Source organism: Cavia porcellus, unplaced genomic scaffold (assembly GCF_034190915.1).
Source record: "Cavia porcellus strain 051 isolate PalLab524CR breed Dunkin Hartley unplaced genomic scaffold, mCavPor4.1 scaffold_13, whole genome shotgun sequence".
NCBI classification, from domain to species: domain Eukaryota; kingdom Metazoa; phylum Chordata; class Mammalia; order Rodentia; family Caviidae; genus Cavia; species Cavia porcellus.
In genome coordinates this window covers 28,132,070-28,157,472 of record NW_026947496.1, presented here as the reverse complement: position 1 = coordinate 28,157,472, position 25,403 = coordinate 28,132,070, and the positions used below count along the sequence as shown (strand labels likewise).

General features: G+C 41.7%; 1 protein-coding gene and 1 long non-coding RNA gene across 9 annotated transcripts in view; one reads left to right on the top strand and one right to left on the bottom strand.

Moving 5' to 3' along the window:
• The window catches only part of LOC100712642 (cytidine monophosphate-N-acetylneuraminic acid hydroxylase), a 378,296-nt gene extending 353,768 nt beyond the window's left edge, over positions 1-24,528 (top strand). For 6 of the 7 annotated variants that reach the window (XM_063259971.1, XM_063259972.1, XM_063259974.1 and 3 more), the window contains 9 exons: positions 154-235; positions 974-1,111; positions 4,402-4,537; positions 11,642-11,782; positions 13,696-13,870; positions 14,227-14,343; positions 18,254-18,369; positions 21,337-21,432; positions 23,131-24,528. In XM_063259971.1, coding sequence (XP_063116041.1) covers positions 154-235; positions 974-1,111; positions 4,402-4,537; positions 11,642-11,782; positions 13,696-13,870; positions 14,227-14,343; positions 18,254-18,369; positions 21,337-21,412 — 981 coding nt within the window. In that variant the 3' untranslated portion in view covers positions 21,413-21,432; positions 23,131-24,528. Of the gene's footprint in view, positions 1-153; positions 236-973; positions 1,112-4,401; positions 4,538-11,641; positions 11,783-13,695; positions 13,871-14,226; positions 14,344-17,477; positions 17,541-18,253; positions 18,370-21,336; positions 21,433-23,130 lie in introns of those variants that run through there. The other variant, XM_063259975.1, reaches the window with a different exon arrangement.
• LOC106027453 (uncharacterized) lies at positions 134-12,645 on the bottom strand. 2 transcript variants are annotated; one of them, XR_010051187.1, is made up of 4 exons: positions 12,269-12,645; positions 11,833-11,940; positions 10,412-10,600; positions 134-301 (listed from the first exon to the last, which is right to left on the bottom strand). It is a non-coding gene; the product is annotated as an uncharacterized LOC106027453 (long non-coding RNA). The 2 variants fall into 2 exon arrangements; XR_001201053.3 differs by lacking the exon at positions 10,412-10,600 and having other exon boundaries at positions 166-301.
• Positions 24,529-25,403: the final 875 nt, after the last annotated feature.

The following is a 25,403-nucleotide window of genomic DNA, read 5'->3' as shown; positions in this document are numbered from 1 at the left end:
TGGGTTTCTTCCCATTGTCCAATAGAATAACCCTCTAAACCAATTAGAAAAGAAGATTTATTTTTCAAATCTCAGGTCTTTCCAGAAGTGACAACCTTCTTAATATTGAACCAAAGTGCATACACAACTGTTGCTTTTCTTACTGAATTCCAGGTAGACAAAAATCTTCGTTTCATGATCTTGATGGATGGCGTTCATCCTGAGATGGACACGTGCATTATTGTGGAGTATAAAGGTACTTTCTCATCCTCCACAGAAGGGAGCCAAAAACATTCTGGGTACAAAAGACAACACTAGTGATCTGAAATTCGATAATATAGAATATTATTACCTTGTCTTTAAAAAATGAACAATCAGGTAATCTTTCCAAACAATAAATTACCATTTGTGTTGTGCATGTAATGCCAGGTATGAAGCTTTTTTGTTCATCAGGCAATAGTTATTTTCTACTTCTTATGGTAAATTCTTCAAAACTCCATTTATTGAATTAATGTCTCCAGTTATTTTTATCTTGAAATATCATTAGAAAATCTAATTGAACACTTTGGCCTTTCATATGAGAATATAGCCTTACAATTCCAATAATCATTTGAATATGAACTTTGCATAAAATGTACAAAAGGTAGAAAGGTTCGTATTGATCTAGTCACTCTCCCTTGGGCCCTTTAGGTTCAAAGTCTAGAGACAGTTAGACAAAGAACACAGTCTATATATGATCTCAAATGCAAGCAAGCTAATTATCTTCATGAGACACCGAGAATCCACTCAGTCAAGTGGGATAAATTTATTTTAAAATTAGACTTTAAATTTTAAGGTGTTACTTTCTTTGTTTTTACTTGGTTATATATTTCTTCTATATCAGATGAGTGAGATTATAGAGATTTTTACATAGAAGACTTTGTTGGATTGGGAATTCAGACTATAGTGGTTGAGATTTCACTTTGAATATCCACACTACTTTGTTTCTTTATAGGTCATAAAATACTCAATACAGTGGACTGCACCAGGCCCAATGGGGGCAGGCTGCCTGCAAAAGTTGCTCTCATGATGAGTGATTTTGCCGGGGGAGCATCTGGTTTTCCAATGACTTTCAGCGGTGGAAAATTCACTGGTAATATATTATATTGAAATGATGCCTAAACCAGTCATGGCAGTTTGCTCACCCGTGAGAAAACAAATACAAATTTAATTGACACATGGTTCATCCCCATGAGAAACTTACAGTCTTATAGGGAAAGCAGACTTTTAAACTATAGCTTTTGCAAATTAAAGTTTCCAGCTCAAAATGTGGTGGTAGAACAGAAGAAAGCACTGAGATCAGAGAGTGCTTCTGGCAGAGCCCAGGGAAAGGATCACGTGGGTTCATGGCAGATCAGGAAAGAGGGTCATGGTAATCCAGACTCAAATACACTTGGAATGTGGTCCGGCATGGATTGTGTGCAACTCAATAAGGATGTATCTTGTGAGTCCTGAAGGATGCTTAGCAAGGTAGTGGCATGTGCTGGTCCTGGCCTAGGACCACCAGTCTCTTGCTCAGGAGTATGATGACAGAATAAATTACAGACAAGGGATATACTTAAGTTACAAGGGGCACCTGGATGGTCAAAGCCCAATAAGGATTAAGAGATGTCTTTGGCCTCTATTAGTTGCCCAGCTTGATTGGGAGGAGTGTTAGTGGGCAGCAGGAGACAATGGGGGGTGACTTGCTGACGGCAGTCAAGGTTCAAGGATTAAGGAACAATGCATTTTGGAAAAGCACACAGGAGCAGATGTTGGTTAACTAGTAACCTGATTGTCAGTTACTATGTGACTATGGAACCAGAAGAAATTTGGATAAGCCAAAGTCTTCCACTGCCTTATGTTGCTTTGAGGTGCCAGTACATCGTGGAATGTCTGCTAGTCTCATTTCTGGACCTTGGCTTAAAGATTAATCTATTTGTAAATCAGCCTTAGAGTCTCGCCACTAGTCATGTAGGCCTAGGACACACTCCCCGTTTATTCTTGTGCCAGTATATTAATATCAATTATTGTCTGCTCTGCACCATGTCAAACTGGTCCTCAGCAGTGGCACAACCTGAAAAGTGGGGCCCAGGCAGGAGCCCTTCTACTTGGGGTCCGAGCATGGTGTTGTAGCTGGCATGAAGAAAATGTGTAAGTGGTGCTTTACATTCACTTGGCATCCCCACAGGAGCACGGTAAGTGCTCACTCTTTCCACTTAGTAAACCACAGTGATTCATAAGTGACCCTTGTCTAACATATGGCAGACATGCCCCACTTGCAGAGTGAGGTCACTTCTGCCTACCTAGCCCCTTGCTTTCTTCTGTAACTGTACATTCACTGCCTTCTACAAAATGTCACCATCCAGACAGAGGGATAATACTGTCTGGAAGAAGTTACTGTGTGAGTTGGGAGGCAAAATATACTTACTCAAGGTTAACTAGCAGAATTCCATCCTGTATGTGTTCATGTGTGTGCTTATGTGTGTGAGCATGTTATGTGTATGCACCCATATATATTAAAAGGGTCTGGAATATTTAAAAATGTAGTTGTGTTTTGGTTATGAGTACCATTTATTTTTCTGTGTCCTTATCTGTGTTTGTCAGACTGCTACAGGAATAATTATAGTACTAGCAGCTCCCTGACTTCGGGCTCTGTGTATCCTGGTCCTGCCTCATCCCCTGACTTCCTTTTCTACCAGGCTTCCAGGCTGGGCTCTTTCCACTTACAATGGCCTGCTCTTTCTTCCTCATATTCACTGAGCCTTGTGCTTTTGTTCTGGGCCTTTGCACTTGCTGCATCTCTGCCTGGATTCCTCTTGCCCTAAACTCTTAAGAGCTGGCAACTTTTCAGCTGTATCTCAACACTACGCCCTGCACTCCCTGACTGCCTTGTCTAGGAATATTCCTCTATTCCAGTCCATCTCACCCAGATAACTGCACTGTTGCCCTTTCTCATGCTCTCCACACATCACTCTTTGCAATAACTCCATTTCCTTTGCTTCTCTTGCTACAGCATATGCTTTGTGAGATCAGGGACCTGCTTCATGACTGTATTCTTAGTGCCTGCAAGCAACCATGTCTGGCACATACGAGGTGCACAGTACATATCATAGGAGGTGCACAGTTGAAAGAACGAACAGGTGAATGACAACTTCAGGCAGCAGGCATCATGTTATAGATGAGAAAGCAGCTGGAGACAACTTTGGTAGTTTCCCAGTGCCGCACAACAAGTAATGGTGGGCCCAGACTCTAATTCTAAGTCTGACTAATCTACAAGTCCATGTTCCTGATGACCCTCCACTGTCAGGTGCTGATCAGTAATTTTCATTCTATATACACTAAGATTATAGTATAAGATTATAGTCACTAATGGATTAATAAAATAATTATAAGAATTACCATGACCTTAATATATACTTGCACATGGGATACAGCCATGCATAGCTTGTGTATTCTGCTAGGGTCGAAAGCAAATTATCATAAACAAGGAGAGAGCTCAGTACCTTGGGCTACATCTGCTAACATTTTCTTAGTAACTGATTAAAATTTGCAGAGTAAATCCAGTAAGCTCTCACTCCCTTAGAGCCCAACACAGAGCCTTTACCAATCACCATTTGGTCTAGAAGGTTAAGGTGATGCTCTCACCGGCAGACAGCCCTGAGGCAGAACTTTTAAGCTCTCATGTCCCTTAGAGGCTTTCTTTAGAGCCTTTAAGTTCTCACGGACAGACAACAGGAACTCCACTTGTGCCTCTGGTGACCACCGAGAAACACGAGCTTTGGAACCAATTACCGTCTGGTCTAAGAGGTTAAAAGGTGATGACTTGACCTGGTTACACCACAGTCCTTTGCCTCAACTGACTGTGACTCTGTGGGCCAGGCCCCACACCAGATTTTATCTTGGAAACCACTTCCTGTCCCCCCCCCCAAAACATACCTCTTTATAGCTTATCACACTGATGACAAGTTTGCAAAAACTCTCTATCTTTGGGCCTTTATTTTAAGAATGTGGAGAGAGACTCCATGACCCTCCAGGGTCTGGCATTCTCTCCGCCAGACACTGGTGTGGGGGGTATACATGTAGCTTAGGTTTGGGGTGGTGCCTAAGGGGCATTAGTGATGCACAGGTAGCCCATTGGTATTCATTTTGCACCACAGGTAAATTGCCTAGGGCCGGGAAAGGTGACCTCAAGATAGAGCCCCTTGGTTCCACCTCCAAACCTCCCACCAGCTAGTGTCCCATCTGGGGCAAAATCCTTTCATTAACGACACAAAGCGTTACTCTATTTCTGCCCTCTTTGTCTCAAATTTGATCTCCTGAACAAATTCCAGTCAACTAAAGCTTTTGCTTTTCTGTGATTTCTGAATAGAGGAGACACTAACCCAAATCCTGTCGTTTCAGAGGAATGGAAAGCTCAATTCATTAAAACAGAAAGAAAGAAGCTCCTGAATTACAAGGCTCAGCTGGTGAAGGATCTGCAACCCCGAATTTATTGTCCTTTTGCTGGGTATTTTGTGGAGTCCCACCCATCAGACAAGTATGATTAAATGTTTTGTACAATATTTTTAGGCAGGAGTTAATGTATGCCACAGTGAGTGACTGTCAGGAGCACAGTGTGAAGTGGGAGGAGTGTAGCCAGAGAACAAAGAGTGTGACTGAACCATCAGAGTTCATCTGAATAGAACTCAAAAGTCCCCAGAAAAGAGGAAGCCAACTGACACTCACAAATGCAGGCCAGGAAGTGAACTGGAGTTTAAAAGTCATCTAAAATAATCCCCCAACGAAGCTATGAGGAAAGCAATAGCTCACATTTCCTGCATGTGGGTATCTATGGGAAGACTGGATTTGATAATCCAGGCCTCAGGAAAAGCTTTTTCTTGATTGTACTGCAACCCAGAACAGAATGCTATCATGAAGTTATTTTTTAAAATACATTTTCAGTATGTGATAGGCTTTCTCTCAAAGCAATGTAAATTCTTCAACTGCTATGAATCATCATCATTTTGTGAACTGTTGGAAGAAATAAAAGATGATGAATATGATGATCTTGGGCTCTGTGCCAGTATCCCATAGTTAAGTCATAAACTGTTAACTCCAATTCCAATTTTTCTTGAAGCCAAAGAAATACTTGCCAAATACTGAGTAATCAAAGACAAAAGTCTAGCAGCCTGGTTTACATCTTCTTATCAGTACCACAGTGCATATGAAAAAGCTTAATTTGGGGCTTCAATAAAAGGAAAAATGGATTCGTGGCTTCTTTATAGAACTATTGTACTGGTTTCCTAACATTGTTTCACAGATCTAGAGGCCCAAACTCTGAAATCAAGGTGTGTACAGGGCCACAAACCCTCTAACGTTGCCAGGGAGGAATCAGTCCTAGCCTCGTAGCTTCTGGCTGCTTTACACACCTTTGGCCTGAACACAACCACCCTTTCCTTTGTCTCTTCTCGCTGTGTGTCTATCTCTGTGTTCAAACTCTCTTTCTGATGACGAAGCCAGTCCCATAAGCCCTGTTGTTAATTGATTATCTCTGTAATGATCTGATCGCCAGGTAAACATCACATTCTGAGATATTAGAGATTAAGAATCCAATATGTCTTTTTTGAGGAACATAATTCAGAACACAACAAATATTTGTGTTAAAGTGGAAACTTTTCATAGCATAAACCATTTATTATGAATTTGCGTATTTTCTAAAAATGTGCCAAAGATTTTATTTTAAATTGACAGGGTTACAGTTCAGTTCAAAATTGGAACTAAAATTTGAGGAAAGTTCTCTTAGTGTTGATAATTTAAAGTTGCTTATTGATTTATGTAATAGTCTTTGAAGTCAGTATTAATATTAATGAGTTGACACAGAATCAGTAAACTTACTAAACTTGGATAGAGCTTTGACACTGAGACAGTGTGCTTCAAGATCAAACCAATTCTTCTAGAGAAATGAACCAGTTTTGTGAATGTGGATTTGAATATTACATGAAGATAAATTATGGGGAATTGATTGTGTTACTGAAAAACTTTTGGGTATGTTTAGAACAATGTGAGCATGTTTATCTACTTTTTGAACTATAAATTTTATGAATTCCAGAAATCAAGCATTTCTGATAAAAATTTTGTATCTGGACTGAGAGTCCAAAGATGATAGAAACCATAGTATATACTAGCTTATTAATAAATTTTACATTAAAATTACAGATCAAATTAAATGCATTTATCATGTAATGATGTTTTGAGATTTTTATATACATTGAGGAATAACTATATCTAGCTGACATATGCAGTACTGTTATTATTATTGTTATTGTTTTCATGATGAGAACACTTTATATGCACTTTTTTAGCTTCAGAAAATCCTTAGCTTTACATACATATGTAAAGTCTAAGCTGCATAGTTCTTGCTGAATCTTGGTCAGTCCAGATGAAACCATGCTAGGTAGCAATCTTTCCTGATAGCTATAATTTCTTTAATTTCTTATTTTATGGAAAAAACAAAACAAAATTTCATAACAAAATAATAGGACAATAACAACAATCAATTCATTGCATATAGGTACAATATATATGCATAAAAAGTTCTCCAGCTGGGGATTTAGCTCAGTGGCATAAGCACCTGCCTTGCAAGCAGGCAGTCGTGAGTTTGATCCTTGGTACCAATAAAAAGGAAAAAGACAAAAAAGGAAAAAAAAAAAGTTCTCCAAACAATACTAACACAACTTCTCTGTTCAATGAAATAAGAGAAAATAGTAATATAACTAACTTGTACTTTTTCCTTTCCCTTCCTTCCCAGCCCAGTTCTTTCTTTTTGAAAAATTTCTTTCCATTTCACAGTATCTATTTACGTTTTGGTCTTTATTTAATCTTTTAGTTTATTTTTTTAGTTTATATATTAGATTTATTTTTTAGTTTTTTAAATATTAGTTTTTTTAGTTTTTATATTAGGAAGATAACACAATGTTGCACATATGAGTCTGATTTATTTCACTTATGAGTATGGTTTCAATTCGTATCCATTTACCTATAAATGTCTCATGTTTACCCTTCTTTATGGCTAGGTAGTACTCCACTGATTTTTTAAAAATTAATTTTCTTGTATAATTTATGAAAATGTTTCAGATTTTGGTATCATTGCCTTCTCAAAGAGTATTCTAGTGCATCCCTAAAAGCAACACAAGTTCTGGCTTCTAAAAAGGCAGACAATGCAACGTAGCTAGTTTCATTCACTAAAGTCAACTACAAACTTCGGACAGAATGTGTAGAGCAGCTATCTCAGAGCTCTGAAAAGTAAACGGTGGACAGCAGATGGGGGAAGGACATGAGAATTTGAAGTGCCAGGGAACCAGCTATGATGGAAACATTTTTAAAAATCCAGTGTCTTCATTGTACACTCAAAAGCAGCTGGAAACAGGGACTACATGCAGGTTGAAAAGAGAAGGTGTTGTGAATCAGAAAAAGTAGGCCCTGGGTGTGACAGTGGAGGGTTTGCTTTTGTTTTTCCATTTTCTCCTGCCCCTGTCCCCAGGCAGCACTTTAACAGCACTGGCTACAACACCTGCAAGAATTGTGCAGGTGCCTAGAATTCTAAGGGAAAGGAGCCCTTCTCTCTAACCAAAATTATTTTTGTTCCAAGAGTGCAAAGAGAACCCTAATCGCTATTTGTCTCTAACTTCTCACCTGTTGGGCCCAGAGGGCTGTGCACTTTTCAGAAAGTGCTTTGCAGAACTGTGATACCAAAACCTGGGTTTTTGGCAGAAGATGAAGAGGGAGACACCTGGGAGGCAGAATATATTTGAGAGACTGCAGACAGGAGAACACTTAAAATGAGCCACAAATTTGGGGGCTTAGTCCCGAGCTCCTGTGTGTCTGGTTATGACCCTAAATAGGATATCAGAGGCTAGGAGAATGGAAGTATAGGGTAGATCGCTGCTCAGGCTCTACACTGCTTACTAGAGGCCTGGAAGGGATGACAAAAACTTATGAAACTGGCATTAGAACTACAGCCCACCAAGGGTGGATGTGTACTGGTGGCATGAACCTAACCTGGTTAATTGCTTGCTAAAACAAAAACCTGAATCTTCTCTGCAGGATATAAACTTTATTACTCTGGTCAGAATAGCAATTAACAAAAATACAAAAAATAATCTGGGCATAGTGACACATACTTGTTACCCCAGCTACAAAATAGGCTGAGGCAGGAGGATCACAATTTTGAGAGCAGCCTGGGAAATTCAGTGACATATGGTCTCGAAACAAAATGAAAGGCTAGGGGTATAGCTCAGTGGTAGAATACTTGCCTACCATGTATTAGGGCTGGGCACAATCTCCAGTACTACAAAAACGGTCCACAGAAGACAGAAATAATAAAAAACACTGTATTTTAATTTCCCCAAATTACATCTTTGTCAAAAATCATTTGGCCATATTTGGGTGGCTCTACCTCTAGATTTTCTGCTCTCCTCTGTTGATGCAGGTGTCCTAACACATAATTGTGATTTACATAGCTCTGTAGTTTATTTTAAAACTGGATAGATTGCATCCTCCAATTTTTAATAGAATTGTTTTGACTAGCTTTATTACTTTGCCTTGGTGGGCTGTAGTTCTGATGCCAGTTTCACAATGGATCCATTCATTTGGGGATCGTTAAAATCTGAATTACACTGGATTATATTGAATCTGAATTCATGAACATGTATATTGTTCCATTTCTTTCTTTAGCATTTGGTATTTTTCAGTATACAGATCTTGCATGTGTTTCGTTACTATAACTGCTTCACCGAGACCCATTTTATCATTCAGACGAACTGTGTATAGGAAAGAAATGTGCGTGTCCTCTAATTAAGGGACCATATTTCTCTATACTTATCTGAATACACTGGGTAATAAAGCAGTTAAGTTGTAAGACAAGTTTTTTATGACAATGGTCATATAAAGACAGCATGTGACTTCCTGTTAACTACGTGTAACAATACAGTGGGACAAGCAATCTACCTAGAACTTAGTTCTGTTCTTGTCACCATTTATTGGAGCTAATCATCTGAAGTCTTTGTACTTCACTGCTCTCATCAGTAGAACATCTTATCATGTTGAACTTATTCTACATTCTCTTATGTAGTTACATGTGTGTAATTGCTTATTGCAAATTTATTTCTTTTCTTTAATCATCTGGTTAATATTAACTATTTGTCTCACATATTGCAATTTTTTTCAGGAAGATTGGCCTAAGATTAAAGAAATTGCTTTTAGTTATTACTGTTCCTTCTTCATTCATATATCATTTACTGAGTGCATTAATCTGCAAAGATGAAAAGATGCTGAGCTAAGAGAGGAGAGTTAAGCCCAAGGGAGAGCAAAAAGAAAGGTTAGGGAACCAGAAAGAAACTCAGTGTCCATCATGCCCTGGGCTTTGGGTTTTATCCCAAAGGGTTAGGGAGCCAGATCAAGGACTCCAGTGAGGACGTAATTAAATATGCGCAGGGGACGGTAGGTTATACATCTGTGCAGCAGGAAAGGAAAAATTTGCTTGATCCTGGAGACCAGTTTGAAAATCATCACCATAACCTAGGAAGGAAGATGAATGGCAGGGGGAGTGCGAAGAGAATTCAGGTGAAAGAAAGATTAAGAAGGTTGAGTTTCAAGGACTAGGAGAATTGGAGGAGGTGGGCACTTCTCTATGGGACACTTAAAATCTTCCTTTGAAAGTCATTAAAAGCCAGATTTCTATGTGTGAGTAGTTGACAGTGTTGCCCTCGGTGCCTACATACACAGGATGCACTGAGATACTGATCGCTGTTATTTTAGAGAAATAGAGAATCAAGAGGTTGTGGACCTCTGTGACCACTACACGATATGATTTAGAAAGAGTAACTGAGAGTGACATGACTCCAGAGGGGGAAATTGGAGGCAGAGTGACCATGCAGTGACCATTCTGAGGATGACAGTAATAAGAAGATGAGAAAAGTGGTGACATTACTTTAAATTAAGTGCCGCAACAACAAGAGGACAATAACGAGTGGGAAGAGTAAAGACACTAACATCTTTGGGTGCAACGACAGTGTCTTTACTTGTATCTGCAAATTTAATTTGAAGGACATGAGTAATGTGTGTCACCAAGTGCTATAGAAATACAAATATTTATGTTTGAGGTGTGTCAGAAAACTATGGTGAATGTTTAAATGTTAAAGAATTATTCTAGTAAAAAACATTACTATCAATCCCCTCAAAACACACCCTCCCATTCTTGCTTCTTTTTTGTTTTGGTAACTGGGAATCAAACTCAGGACCTTACGAATGCCAGGAGACACTTACACCATTGAGCTGTATCCTCTTGTTGCTTTCTGAAGCAGCCTAGAAGTTCTCTTTTATAAAAGAGTGTCTTTAGTTGCACTATCCTGGTAACTTCAATGCTCTGACTCACCTTTCATGGTCAGTTTGACTTCGGGGAAGAGCCAAAAGTTGCGTGGTGTCAGATCTGGTGAGTAAGGTAGATGTAACACACTGTGATGTTTTTATGAGCCTGTCTTTCTGTAGGATGGCACTTGGCAGCAGTGTTCACTATAGTTTTGATCACACCTCACAAAGACAGGAAAGAGTTCTTCCAGAACTTCTTCAAAAAGTGACAAGAATAATGGGATAACTATGTTTGAAGAGCAAGGATTTTGAAGAGGATTAGCAGCAAATATATCTGACTGAAGTAAACTTTTTGAAATGTCTATGTTTACCATATCTTTTGATCACATGCTGTGTGTTTTATCTATCTGATCAAAAATACCGAGTCTGGCAAACTAAGCTGTAGGTTGAGGGAGTAGAATTGCCTTTAACAGAAATATCTGTCTAGATTATCTATGTCAGATAAATCATACTGACAAATCTATCTTCTCTGTTCTCCCTTTTTCTGTCCCAATCCACCCCATTAACCTGCCAGTCTGACACTGAAGTAGACACCTTTTTAAGAAAGGTGGTACCTACCTCTGATCAGTAGCATAGTTAAAAGTTAGATCTCAGAATTATTATGTATGTTCTTCTATAAAAGGTAGATTTTTAATGATTTTGAATGCAGAGAATTCTCTGACTTAGTTCCACAGTTGGGACAGAGGCCCTACCTGCGGCCTCTTGGGAAGGTTGAGCCCCTAGCTGGTGACAAGCTGGGACTGGACTGCCTGCTGCTATGGTGGCCTGTGGCAAGGCACCTGGTCTCTAAGCCTTAGTTTCTTTCTTTTAGCATGCACACAGTAGTAATAGCTGTCTCATGATGCACTTGTGAAATAAAAGCAATATGTTCATGCTAAGCCCTTTATATAATGGTTTCCCGGTAATATTTATTCAGGCAAAATGTTTAATGTTAAATACAAGAGTACAATTGCCAACTATAATAGAGACAACTCATATTGATTCCACCCACTATATAATCATACTTAGAAACAAAAGATCTGTGCAACTTCTTTGGTAATTTTTCTCATTAAGTACATAACTTAAATGCTGCCAGGAACCCGTGTTTGTATCTTTGAGCCACATCAATGCATAAAGTATGGTCTTTATTCTTCATAGCATGTGGAGTATAAAGAAAACAAAAAATTCTACCATTATAGTCACCAGAACATGCATCTGAGAATAAACTTTCTTACATGGGGTTACTCTTATTTCTCAGGTATATTAAGGAAACAAATACCAAAAATGATCCAAACCAGCTCAACAATCTTATCAAGAAGAACTCAGATATTATCACATGGACTCCTCGACCTGGAGCCACCCTTGACCTAGGCAGGCTGCTGAAGGACCCAACGGACAGGTGTGGTTTACCTACTTATGGAAGATAAAAAATGCTGCATAAATACTTACAATATTATGAGAAAATAGAAGGCTTACTTCTGGTCTTGTGACAGGTCCCAATTTTGAAGTAATTTTAAATTTTGTCAATCCTCATTTACTAAGCTTCTTACTCAATGCCTGCAGTTTAAGGGTGAAAATTTTTTTTATTATTTCAGTTGTGAGTCAACCTTCAAGAGATTTGTAGATTCTCCAAACCCCACTTTCCTGCCCTCCAGATTTATCCTATAGCGATCATCCTCACAGTTTGTGAACAATGGGCAGAACTTTCTCAAGGGTAGACCTTCAGGCTCCCCTCAGAGACTCAGTCAGTGGATCTGACACTGAACCCAAGAGTCTGCATTTGCATCCTTCTGATACACCAAAGCATGATGGGAAACCAGAATCACTTTTGTTGGGTTATGGCACCAGCACACAGTGCAAGGACACACAGAGACTATGCATTTACCTGTCCTGTGAGGGTAAAGGGGACAGGAAGGCTCAGTCCAGAATCTCTTGCCCTTGGTCAGGTCCCAGAGATGAGAAGGAGGCTGCAGGTAGAATGACCAGAGAACAAGGAAGGGAGCTTGGTCACAGGGTGTGGCTTGCACTGGGGAATGGAGACATAATAGCATCATAGATTTGGTAAACATTTGACTAAGTGAATGAATGTACGCTGTTGGCTTAGATGATTTATTGAGCTTCTTCTATGCACTAGGTATTATATCAGGGCGGAAATACAACTAAAAAATGTCCTTCCCATCACAATGCTGGCCCTGTGCCCAAGTGCAGGGTTGGTGAGTGAAAGCAGAAAAAAGGGTTATGACAGGAATGTCATTCTGAGCCTGGGATGGAAAGGCCTCCTGAGCCAGGCAAGGAACTGGTTCTGGGCATAAGGGGAGCTACAGAGAGTTGTAACGCAAAGGAGTGTTACTAGGCTGTGTTTTAGAAAAGCCACTAGGGCTCTGCAGAGGAGAATGCACTGGGGAAGAAGCGGTAGCGTGGGGCAGTTGGAGTTAGGAGGCTGAAGCTTTGTACAGGAAGAGATCAGTGAGGCTTTGAGCTGAGACCTCCAAGAAGCCGGAGAAGGGCTGAGATCCATGTCGTCATGAGAAGCCTTGGGATTTGGTAAAGGATTTTTTACAGAAACCAGGACCCCTGTAACTCTAGACATACAGCAGACAGAAAGTGTTCTTTTGAGGAGAGGGACTCTGCTTTGCTGCCACATCTTTACTAGACAGGTGCCTACTTACTTCCCTGCTTATGTCTCCCGTGTCCAGACCCCTACGCTGTGCCTATGCTGCGCCCAGAATTCAAGAGTCTGTGTCCCATGCCCATGCAGTGCTCCATCCTCACTCAGATACACAGGGCTTCAGGACCATGAGTGAGCTCAGCTTTCCACATGGCCAGCTCAATTTGGGGATATAAACCACTACTCTGTGTGTCAGCTCTGGATTAGTGCAGTCAGAGTACCAATTATGCCAGACACGAAATTCTACATGCATCTCAAAGACAATGTAATGGCTTTCATATATTCATCAGATACTTATGAGCACCTGCTGTATGCTCAGTCATGGTTGCTGCTTTTAGCAGACACAAAGTTAATGCAACCAAATTACATTCAACATTTCCATAATTAGTTATTTGGATCAAAGAGGTCCAGAAGAGTGTTGATTTTCCCCAGATATGTTCTTTTTTTCAAGTGAAATCTGACTTAGAAATGTATGATCCAACCATGTACAGGAGCCCCTCTGGCTGAGGCCATCGTGGGGCCCCTGGGGTTATGTCAGTGTCTCATAGCCGCCAACCCATCGACCTTTGCTATGTAAGTGCTAACCTTTGGGTTCACTATTTATTGCATTTTTCTTTCATTGTTCTCTCCCCCTTGTCTTTAAGCAAGGGCATCCTAGAGCCTCCTGAAGGGACTAAGATTTACAAGGACTCCTGGGATTTTGAGCCATATTTGAACACATTGAATGCTGCTGTAGAAGATGAAATCTTCCTTCACTCATCCTGGATAAAAGAATATTTCACTTGGGCTGGATTCAAGAATTATAATCTGGTGGTCAGGGTATGCAGTTCAATATTTGCTCCTTCTTTCTGTTTTATAAAAATACAAGAAATCCCCTGTGTGTTTTCCAATTTGTGTCTCAGTGAGCATTCTTAAAGCCCTACAAAACGGCTAACAGAGAACAGACTTGACAGTGTTAACCACAGTGCCTCCTTGAAAATCCAGGGACTGTTCAGAAGGGTGTGGGAGGGAGAAAAGGAGAGACAGAGAGAGAGAGAGAGAGAGAGAGAGAGAGAGAAAGTTCAAAATTAACTTGCAAATCATTGCTGGCCTTTAGGAACATTTGGGTCTCATAGCCTTAAAGACCTTCACCTCATTGATATTCTTCCATTTATCCCATGTTGCCATTTATTTAGATGATTGAGACAGATGAGGACTTCAACCCTTTTCCTGGAGGCTATGACTACTTGGTTGACTTTCTAGATTTGTCCTTTCCAAAAGAAAGACCCAGCCGAGAGCATCCCTATGAAGAGGTGAGCAGCAGCTGCGGGAGCCTAGCTTTCTTTTCTTCCCTTCCCTCCCTCCCTCCTTCTCTTCCTTCACCTCTGTATCTCTCCCACCTTCCTTCACTCTCTCCCTATGTCCCTTCCTTACCCCCTCCTGTCCTCCTTTTCCTTCCTTCCAGAAAAGTTCCAAAGATAACACAGAGCATTGTTTACATCTTCTTCTACTATTGTACACTGCTCACAACCAGCAAACCACATTGAAGCCCTGTTGCTAACTGAAGTGCTCCCGCACCTCCCTCTGAGTTGCTGGTCACCAGTGGCTTCCATCCTCGTCTCCTCCACTCCCTGCTCAGCCTCATCTGCTGCTAGACCTGGAACACCCACCTCTGCCTTCTGCCCAACACCATCTCCTTCCCCATGCGAACCTACCCCGTCTCTGTAAAGAGAGTTAAGTCAGTGTTTAAAATAGGTCACTTAAAATATCAGAAGAACTGTCACTTCCTCTTAGCTTTTCATGACACATGTGTTGGATTAAGTGGACCATGGCGGCCTGATGTCCAGGGAAGGGCACAGTTTTAAGAGACAGAGCTAAGATCAGGACTGGTATCCTGGCCCTGCTGGTTGTAAGTGCTGTTCCCAAGGCTTTGAACAAGCTGTTTAACCTGCCTGAGCCCTGGCTTTTTCCTTCTCCTGGGCTGATTCGCAGTGTGTTGATCAGACACATGGTGTATGTGAACAGATATTACAGATTTAAACCCCCTAAGAATCACTGGAGTCAAGGTCATACGGTCTGCCCTTCAGTTTATTGTTTGTGCCACTTACAGGCATCAGACTCCATTTGAAAGGTTTTTTGAAACAGACATAATGGTCTTCTTAAAATACATTTTAATAAGTTCACTTGTATCTTTATGTTAATACAGTACTTTCTATTGGAATATTGTTGGTAGTTCAGTAAAATCAAACCTTATGACTCGATTTATGAATCTTAGAAAACTGGGATTTTCCATAAAAGCCCCGTGTGAAGTACTATATAGATGGTGAATCTGTTTGCTCCCTTTTTTTCTGGGACGGTGTCTCACTGTACCACCACGGCTGCCTTCAAACACCTGTATTCACGCACTCCTCTGCTACATTCCTGTCACTGTTCCTGCCTCCAGACCCTGCCACCTCTTCTCATTCCATACTTCACTTCTTTTGGGGACTTCCTGCTTCACCAACAACCTGAGAAATGGAGGGAGCGCAGGAGCTAAGCTTCTGGTGTGTTCGCCATCCCTGATACCTTGCTCCTTTGGCTTCCATTGCCCCTTCAATGCTGTTCAAAAAGATCATGATGCCACACTGATCCTTCTTCCTTTGCAGGTGACTTTAAAACAAAAGGTTCATCCTTGTTTCCTAATAAAAAGACTTCTGCAGCCCAAGGGATATTTCACTGATAGTAGTTACATAACTAGAGGGAAAAATACCAGCCCCAAGCAGCCTATTACCTTACCTGCTGTTACAGAGTGGCCACCCAGCAAGAGAATAATGAAGTATAACCTGCACAACACTGGTCATTGCCATGGTAACACCAGCTATTAATTATGGCTGAAGTTTGTTTTCTGGTCTGATTTTGGAGATGATGCTTGCAAAGTAGCACATGGTGGATCACAAAGACAAGTGAAGCTGTAGGCTGAGGCAGGTGGAGAAGAACACTGATCAGGAAGGGGAGCACTATTGAGCTCCGTTTCCCAGAGGAGGTGTAAACCTAGATTTCCACATGAAATACCCAGCATTAGGTGAACATTACTTCAAGTTGTTAAAAGGTCTGTAGACTCTACAAAACAAGAGCCAAGTTGTGCTCAGTCTGGGGGTCAGGTGAATGCTTTAAGTTATGAAAGTGAGGAGCCCACTAGTAGGACAGGGGACCCCTGGATACCCTTGCCACAAGCATCACAAATGCACCAGCTGCCCTGATTCTCCTCTAGCGCTGAATCTGTTCATTGACAGAAATGTCTGAATGTATTCAGCTGGGAAATGTGCGTGGGGGTGAGAAGAGGCCATCTGTTTCTCGATCTACTTTATATTCATCTGTTTCTGCTGTCCATCCATCCCCACATTTCTGGATACTATAGCCCAGACCTGCCTCTCAAGCCTTGTCAACCTGCTTTCCTGATTCATGTAACTACATGAAAATCTGTCAATAACTCACTTCCCTTTACCCCACCCTGGAAGTTTACATCTACATAATTTCATTGTCAACCTTTTGCTGAGATCTGGGACCACAAAGGAAACAGGTTAAGTGTGGTGTCTGGCCATCATTCTGAGCCCTGAGGCCATTTCTTAATAAGGTGACAATATACCCTTGTATTCTATTTCTTCTTGGCTATTCCTCACCATTTTTATCAGAGACCTTCTTTCCCAGCCACTTCAATCTCCTTTCAGAATTCTGGGCTCAGAATGGTTTTGCTCAGTCTCTTCCTGGGGGAACACATCCCCTAACATCATTTCTCTGCCAATGACTCCAACACACTGTACAAACAGCCAGGACTTCTTCCTGCTGCCTCCGGTATGATCAGGCTTTGTATTAACAATCAACAGCCTGCTGGACATGGCACCCAGAGTTCTTAGTCCTGGGCAACTCATTTCCACCTGTTTCAACTCCAACCTGTCATCTTCCTCCTCCAAAGCCAACCAGTCTCCTTTCCTGTTTGATTGGTGGCAGCATCATACCCCAAGTCAGCCAAGCCAGAAACAAGAATGCAGTCTTCTACTCCCTTTCCCAAAATTTTCAGATCTAATGAGCCAACAAGACCTCCTTTGACACCTCAAACATTTTGTGACTCTATCTCCAAGGCTCTTGTGTTACTTTCTAGATTAGAAGTCAAGAAAGGCCCCTGCATATGTGCATGCACACACCCCCCCACACACACACAGAGTGAGAAGGAGGTTATCCAGATACTGCATCCCAGCAGGCAGACCTCACCCTCAGCCTCCCAAACAGGGAATCGTGTTTCGAGCATCAGTGAAAGTACCCATCTTCTGACCTAAACTGTACCGTTGGTTCACAATAGCTATGTTTGTCTTATAGGAAGGGAGAGAAATCCAAGACCTGTTTTCTAATCATTGTGTGTCTTTGAACAAATGCCTGCCATTTCTGAAAGTTTGCCTTTTTCTGCCATTAGTGTGGTGTTTACCAGGAAAGAATCTGAAGCAGGTATTAAGAAAATTCCTGAACACGGCCACTGGTAGGTTGTTAAATCCACACCTAACCTTAGGATGTACAAGATCTCTTCGTGCTTTTTAAATTCTTCCCAACTCACAACAGCTCCAAAACAGAGAAAGCAGGGCGTGATAAGTACAAGGCCTCATGCTTAGTCAATTAGCATGCAGTTGAGATGAAGCCCTCCTTTGCAGGTCTCTAATCCCACACTCCCTTGACCATCTCAGAGATCCGTGCAGTGGGGGTTCTGTAGGGATGCAGCCTGGACCACCTGACTTCTGGTGCTCCCTTGGTGCAGGCTGGATACATGCAGGTTGCCATGAGACTGCAGGCTCTGTTCAGTCCCCACTTGTGGAACTGTGATGGCCATAAACATTTATTGACCATCACTGGGTGCCAAGCCCCTTCTGAAGTACTTTATACACATTCAGTCACTTAACATAGTGATCCAGTGCAGATTGTGCTTTTATTATCTTCCTGTTATAAAGGAAGAAACTGAGTGGGGCCCAGCACGGTTACCAAAATCACCCAGAGAACACCTGGGTGTGAACCTGCCGCGTGACCCCAGACTCTGCATTCAGCTGTGCCTGAGGGCTCCTGTCCACTCTGTTGTCCTTCCCTTGATGTCTGCTAAGCTCAGGGGCTACCTTCTCCTCAGCCCAAGCTATGTGCTCCCCAGTGCTCCCCAAGCCCAGCTCAGCACAGGACACCCTGAAAGTTGCTCCCTGTCTGTTTCAGATTCGTAGCCGGGTTGACGTAATCAGGTATGTGGTGAAGAACGGTCTGCTCTGGGACGACTTGTACATTGGATTCCAGACGCGCCTCCAGCGAGATCCTGACATATACCATCACCTGTGAGTCTGAGAACATCTGTCGTTCCCTGGACCACTGCTGAGGTTGCTGCAGGGATCTCCAAATCCTGACAGATACTTGGGAGTCCCCCATTAGAGCTTCACTCTTTTGTTAGCTTTTTTAAAAGTAAGCTTTGTTAGGAAAGGACAAGGTTTTAAAGGGTTACTAATAGCTTCAAAGTGGTATTTGGTATAGGAAGTGCCAGGACTTTCGTATATGGAAGGAAAGGTTGTATTTGCTAACAATGAGGAGGGCATTTATGTAGCCAAGACATGGTCACTGAACTACAATAGTCTCCCATGTCACAAGTTGCCTGTGCTCAACCCTGAACATACCTTTGGAGGTCTAGCTGCTTCATAGGAATGACCCACTGAATTTTTGCTTCAAACAGTGAAAGTCTTTACAATCCTCTTTGGAACACTTAGAGTGAAATCTCAGAGATGGCAATTTCCATTTTTATATTTGCAAAATAATCCTCAAGGGAGAGTGGTTAACATTTTTTGCTCATTATTACCACAGATCTTCTTGCATGTGTAGGTATTTAAAGTTAAAATCCCAACCATTGAAAATATCTTAGCAAAACCCACTGTTTAGCATCTGTCCTGAACTTGCAATTACAGGCATTTATAAAATTCCTCTTTTTATTTATTTCCTTTGGAATATTTTAGAATTATATTTAAAAGTTTGGATTTGGTGGGGGTTTTTTTGCTTTGTTTTGGGGGTTGTTTTCTTTGTTTTGTTTTAAGACAGGGTCTCACTATGTAGCCAAGGCTGGCCTCAAACTCACGGTGATCCTCTTACTTCAACCTCTGCTGTGCTACGCACTACCACCCTTGGCTTTAAAAGTTTTAAAAGAATGCAAAAAAACATATAAAATATGAAGTAAACAACCCCACCCAGCCTGCCCAGAATACCCTGTCAGTTCCTGTCACACCCTCCACCCACCCTGAGGTGACTGTAACTCCTGCCCCACCCTTTACCCTTTCCTGGTGACCTGCTGCTGCGGGCATCAGCCTGTCTCTGCCTATATTTGTTTTCAATAAAATGGAGATCAAAATATTGAGGGGCAGCATTGGTATTGCTATCATTTTTTAATGCAGTTCCAGTACAGATGTTCTATAACCTGATCTCAGACATTTTAAGCATAATCCAAATATGGACTTCACTCCTCAATCTCTCTTTACTATCTCTTGGTTGGGACACATGGGTCAACTGTGAACACCGCAACAGCAAAAAACATCTCAAGTTTTGTTCCTTTTTAGCTGAGCATATACCTAATTCTTATTCTGAAAAAAGAAAGAAAAAGGAAAAGGATGTGGCAACTGTTTGGAGATTTCTTTATGAAAGTAATCCGTCTTGGAAGCTTCTAGGATTATCAGTGCTGCTGAAGACTGTCTTGTTATACTGGGCTTTGAGAATAAGAGTTAGAAGCGAAGAGGATCCCTAATAAATCCTGAGAAGCAGTCACAGCCCTATTTATCTTTGTTGCTCTTAAAATACTATTAGTGAATTTACTAAACTTTTTAAATCATAGAAGTAATAAATATCCACTCTAGAAACTTTGAAAAAATATTTGTAAAGTACAAACAAGTTAAAACCACAAGTAATCTTATCACCCAGACAGGATAATGTATACTTTGGTGTATTTGGTAATACTGTGCATACTCTTGTATTGGATGTTTATCATAGTAGTCTCCCACAAAATTCTATCTTTCATATCATTTTCAATGTCTGCCTACCTGATTCCATAAACAATATTCAGGCTCCACTTAACCAATCTTGCTGGCCTTAAGTTGTTCCTAGTTTTTTGGTACTTGAATTAATGATTGGGCAAATGGACGTGTAGGTGTCTCTTGCACACTTTCTTAGAGATTTCCTTTGGATGAGCTCCTGGGTGCTGGAGATGTTGCTGCCAGATGTAGGACACCCACATCATCGTTCAGGAAGCAGTTCACTTTCCTTCCCTGAGAGGACAGGTCTACCTGCCTCGTCATTAATGCCATGCCCTAATGCTTTTGTGTGCAGCATATAAATCTAGATTTTTCCCCCAATGAGAATTTCTTAAAGCTAGGCTCATGATAGTGACACAGGGGAACAAAATTCCCAACCTACTGATATAGAGGTATGAAACTCCCAACCTATTGTTGTCCAGTACGAATTCGTATTCCCTAAAATCGAAGATTGAATTTTAGGAGCAGTGGAAGTTAAGAGCAAAATCTATTTCTTGAAAGAATGGAAGTTTTTAGATGAGAGAGAAAGAGAGAGAGACAGACAGACAGAAAGGGTCCTGAGTAGGTTGCCAGAGACTTTTCTAGGGACTTTTATAGAGTCAAACCATGAGGTGAGGCAGGTCCAAGATGGGGAAAACTGGGAACTTGCAAGGCAGATGGGCATGAGGTGGGACAGAACTGTGGTCAACCAATAAGATTAATTATTCAGATAAAACTGACCAAATGAAGGACAAATGGAGAAGCAAGTCACACAGTAAGTGGGCATTCTTATGGAGCAGTGACTTTCTTCCTGTAGGGGGTTGGGATGGTGGCTCCTGGCTTGGTCAAAATGATCCATACCTATTCAGAATATCAACCCCTGATGTTTATACTTAGAGTGTGATTGCATTTGTTTTGCCTTTTGTCTTGAGAGCTGGCCCACAGCAGGAGGCATGTGTCTCCTTCAAGGTCACAAGACATCTTATCCTCTGTGCTGGCTCCCTGAGGGCCTAGCCCTGTCTGACTGCCTATAATATTTCCATGTAAGTGAGCTGCCTATTACAATGAAAACAAGACCAGATAAATCATGTTCTAAGGGACTATGTTCAGCACCCTGAAAATGCTAAGTTATGTGAACAGATAAAACTTTTCAGAAACACTGTTGCAGAGAGAGCTCAGCATCAGGTACCAAAAAGATCCCGGAAAATTACAGGCATAGAGGTTTCCAAAACACATTTCCCTGTTTTGTGTCTCTCACAGGTTTTGGAATCATTTTCAAATAAAACTCCCCTTAACACCCCCGAACTGGAGGTCATTCTTGGTGCACTGTGGCTAGAGCAGCGCTGGGACTCCCAGGTAAGAGTCACGAGTCTAGGTGTTACCCCGCTGTGCATCCTGTGACCACACCAGTCCTGGAGCCCAATTTGGGGGTGGGGAAGGACATTACAGGACCACTGAAATTTAAAAACAAGTGATTGAAACAGAGAGTGAGTACATCCACTCTGGAGTCCACAGAATCTGTGGTCTGGTTGAAGCGAGCATGCAGCCAGGTCACAAGCAAAACAGAAATGATTCCAGTTGCCAGTGAGAGTTCAGAAAGAGATCCTGAGCACAGGAGGAAAAGCAGCAACAAAATGAAAGACAGAGAAACTAAAAGCAGTAAGATGGGAAAACATCCCCTCCCCATTTCCACTTTCATTTTCTGGACTGATGACTCAGCTTGTTAGGTGCAGCTTGTTAGGTGCAGAGCAGATTTGACATTCCTTCTTCCCAGGGATTGAGAAGTAGTTTATTGAGTGAATGATAAGACCCGTTTCACATGCATGCATCTAAAGGACTATAGAATAGCAATACAAAGAGCAAATCCCTTGACTCATGCATTTGTATATCATTCATTCATTCCCCAAATGGCTATCTCTTTGCACTCCACTGTAGTAACATGGTATTATTGATCTCTCCCAGCAGATGCTGAGTTTCTTAGAGACTATATCCTAGGAATCCTTAGCCCTTAGCAAAGTACTTGGCATATCCATGATTTTACTGATAATATCGACTTAAGGATGAAGGAACAAGTTCCAGTCTTCTTTGATCAGTGTGGCTTGCCTGTTTCATGCTATAGTCTGGCACAGTGTGCTGAATCTTCTGGGTTATGGTAATGAGCCATAGGGAATGCTAACGAAATTTACCTATGTCTGCATTACAAGGCTCACCATTGTGAGCACTGTGCTTATACAGTCTGTTGGGAAGAGTGCCTTTGGTGTTCTGAGACGACCAGGAGGAGCACAGTGGACAGGAGGGCAAGGGACGGGGGCTGATGAGTGGATTAAAGATGGAGTAAAGATTTTGTAAATTGAAAAAGGGGAGTTTCCTTTACTGTAGACCGAACAGGTGGGTGAAGTTAAAAGAGAGAAAATGCAAGGTGAGTCCAAGCCAAGGCATGGCTTCTTGGCAAGGCAGGGAAGTAAGGGACACCAGGACAGGGCCTGCGGGGGAACTGTGCAGAGGCCCAGTTGCCAAGCAGGGTCAGCAGCAGTAAAAAGAGGAGGCAGGAAAGCTAAAAGGCAGCAGGTGAGCACAGAGTTTAAGGTCTCAGTGATGGAGCAGTCCAAAGAGGATGGCTTTGCGGTGGTGCCCGTGTCTAAGTGGTGGGATAGCAGAGCAGAGGTCTGCGTGTCCTCATTACGGGAGCAACAAGGCATAGCAGTCAGCATGTCACACTTGGATCTGACTTCTAGAGTGACAGTTCTGGCTTTGTCATCTACCATGTGACCTTGGGCAGGTCACAGGTGTCACAGGTGTGGACACCTGGCATGTGGTAAGCAGACAGATGCTAACCTTGGTGACCTCATGAACTGAGCAGACACCATGTGACCCACGGATGGCCAGCGGTGACTTGGCAAGAAATCAGCATCATAGTCCAGCTCAATTCTCCCGTCCCTTAGAGCATCTATATAGCTTGAAATAGACAATAGAAAAATGTGCCCCAAAAAAGTAAGAAATGAAAAGGACTAAAAGGAGACCCATGCTCTTACTCATCAGTCATTTCTTTCACAGGGATACAGACAACATGGAACATTCAAGAATTTACTGGTGCTTCATTCCAATACAAGAACTTTATACCAAAGACACTGCTTTATGACATCACGGGGGGGGACACAACATGGTGCCTAAGTGAGATGTTCACACATCTCAAGTCATGGGTAATGACATATCACATTGCAAGGCATTTTACTAGGGCTGGGCAGGTAGCTTAGGGGTAGAGCATGTGCTTAGCATATGCACAGCCCTGGGTTCCAGCCCCAGGACACACATACACACACACACACAAATACAAAAACTATTCAACACAAAGTTCTCTGCAAAAAGAATTAATGAAACCAATAAGAACAAGCTCATTATGGAAATTGCAGCATAACAAAAGGAGAAAAAACCAGGAAAGAAAAAGCTTCCACGACTAGGATGAAAATAAAAGCAAAGAGGAAAGGGAACAGATGATGGGTTAGAAGGGAAACGGAGGAGAGCAGTGGGGCAATGGGAAACAGAAGGATGAAACAGGAAGAAGGGAAAATCAGGAGGAAGGCAAAAACAGATCTTTGGTTCTACCTAATGAATTCATTCCACACATAGGGTTCGTGAAAATAAGTAAGAAAGGTTCCTGGACTGTTTCCAGCTTTTCAGAAAGCTTTGCTGAAATCATGTTTATCAAAATGAGGCTGCAGAGGCTGCTCTGAGGCCACATTTTACCAGGCCTGAAAGGCTTTTGACTCAGTTATAAAACTTGTCATTCAACACAGCTTATTCATTATAATAGGTAGCTCTTTGGTTAATAAAAGATGTGAACACTAATTAATTAAATGGGTTTTACAGATTATGCAACCAATAGAAAATTAAAGATCTGTATCTTGAAAAAAAGGGAAACCCCTTTTCTGAAATCTTAGGGGAAAAAAACCCATTATTTCAATGGTTGAAGTAGGCAACTAATTTGCCTCCTTTTTCTCTGTAGTTTATGATGCTCATATGATATTCATATTCATATAAGACATACAATTTCATTCTTAAGAAAACATGATTGTCAACTAGGTTTCTGATTTCCATGTAAGTGTTCTAAATACACTACTGATTAGCACTTACCGTGTCTGTTTTCTGATTATACAACCTACCTCTTTAATTCTGAAGATATAAGAATCTGCTGGTACAATCTGTCCTGTTAAATCTCTAGTGTCATACTGGGTCATTGAAAAGCTGATTGTCTTCTCATTAACATCAATACCAATAACATTTGATTACCTGGCTTACCTCATGCATTAGGCAAATAAAAATTCTTGTAATGGAAGAATTATATTTTATGATTTATACTATACTGTAAGTTATTCAATTTCAAGAATGTGAAGTATTATCAATAGAGCATATTTTCAAATGTATATGATCTGTGAATAAAAGATTATTTTAAAATATGAGTTTGTTTTCTCTCCAGCAGCCTCGTCTGCTCTCATGCTAATCTTGCATCCTCTCCTGCTAATGTTGGACTCCAGCCATTCCTTGGCTTCAGGGGACCTCAGCCCTTGCACCCAGGGGTCCTTGTTTGCCTTCTTTTTCCACTTCCTCCTGTGTACCCCACAATACCCACCTGCTCCCTCCTCTCAGATCTGCTTTCTCCCTTCCATGACTCAAATCACCCTTTCAGCTTTGCGCTCCAATCCCTCGCTTGGCACATTCTGTCCTCTCTACCTTCAAAATACAGCGAGGGTCTGGCCAATTCCTGTCCCCACCCACTGCTGCCAAGGTTGGGAGAGGAAGGAACCCAGAAAGGTAATCTTGCTATGAAGAGCTGATTTTGCTTCATAGGTTTCTGCCAATTCCATTGTTCAAAGCCACACTGGAGCTGCTGGGAAAGCTATTCACTGGGAGATGCCTTGTGGGCGCACTATTTTGGGGTGAAGTCACGCAAGAGAGCACCAGGGAAGCTGCCAGCTGCTGCCTGCTGCTGCTCAGCTCACAGTTCAGGAGCCAGCTCTGGAGGAATCCTGTGCTTCTGGAGCACAGCAGGCAGATGATATTATACTGGTCAGGAGGAGAAATGCCTCCTTTGTTTGGCATCCCTCGGGTACCCTTTACATTCATAGAGGGTACCCGAGGGATGCCTGGGATACCTCTGGTACCTCTGGCCCAGCTGGCAAGGAGAAAGATTCAGGCTCATGTAATAAAGTGGCTTCGGAGGTGAGAAGCAATGACTGGACAGCTGACATAGCGTTGGTGAGAACGCATGCCGTCTTCCAGGGTAACCACAAAGATAACAGGGAAAGGGCGATGATTCTGTTGATCTGAAA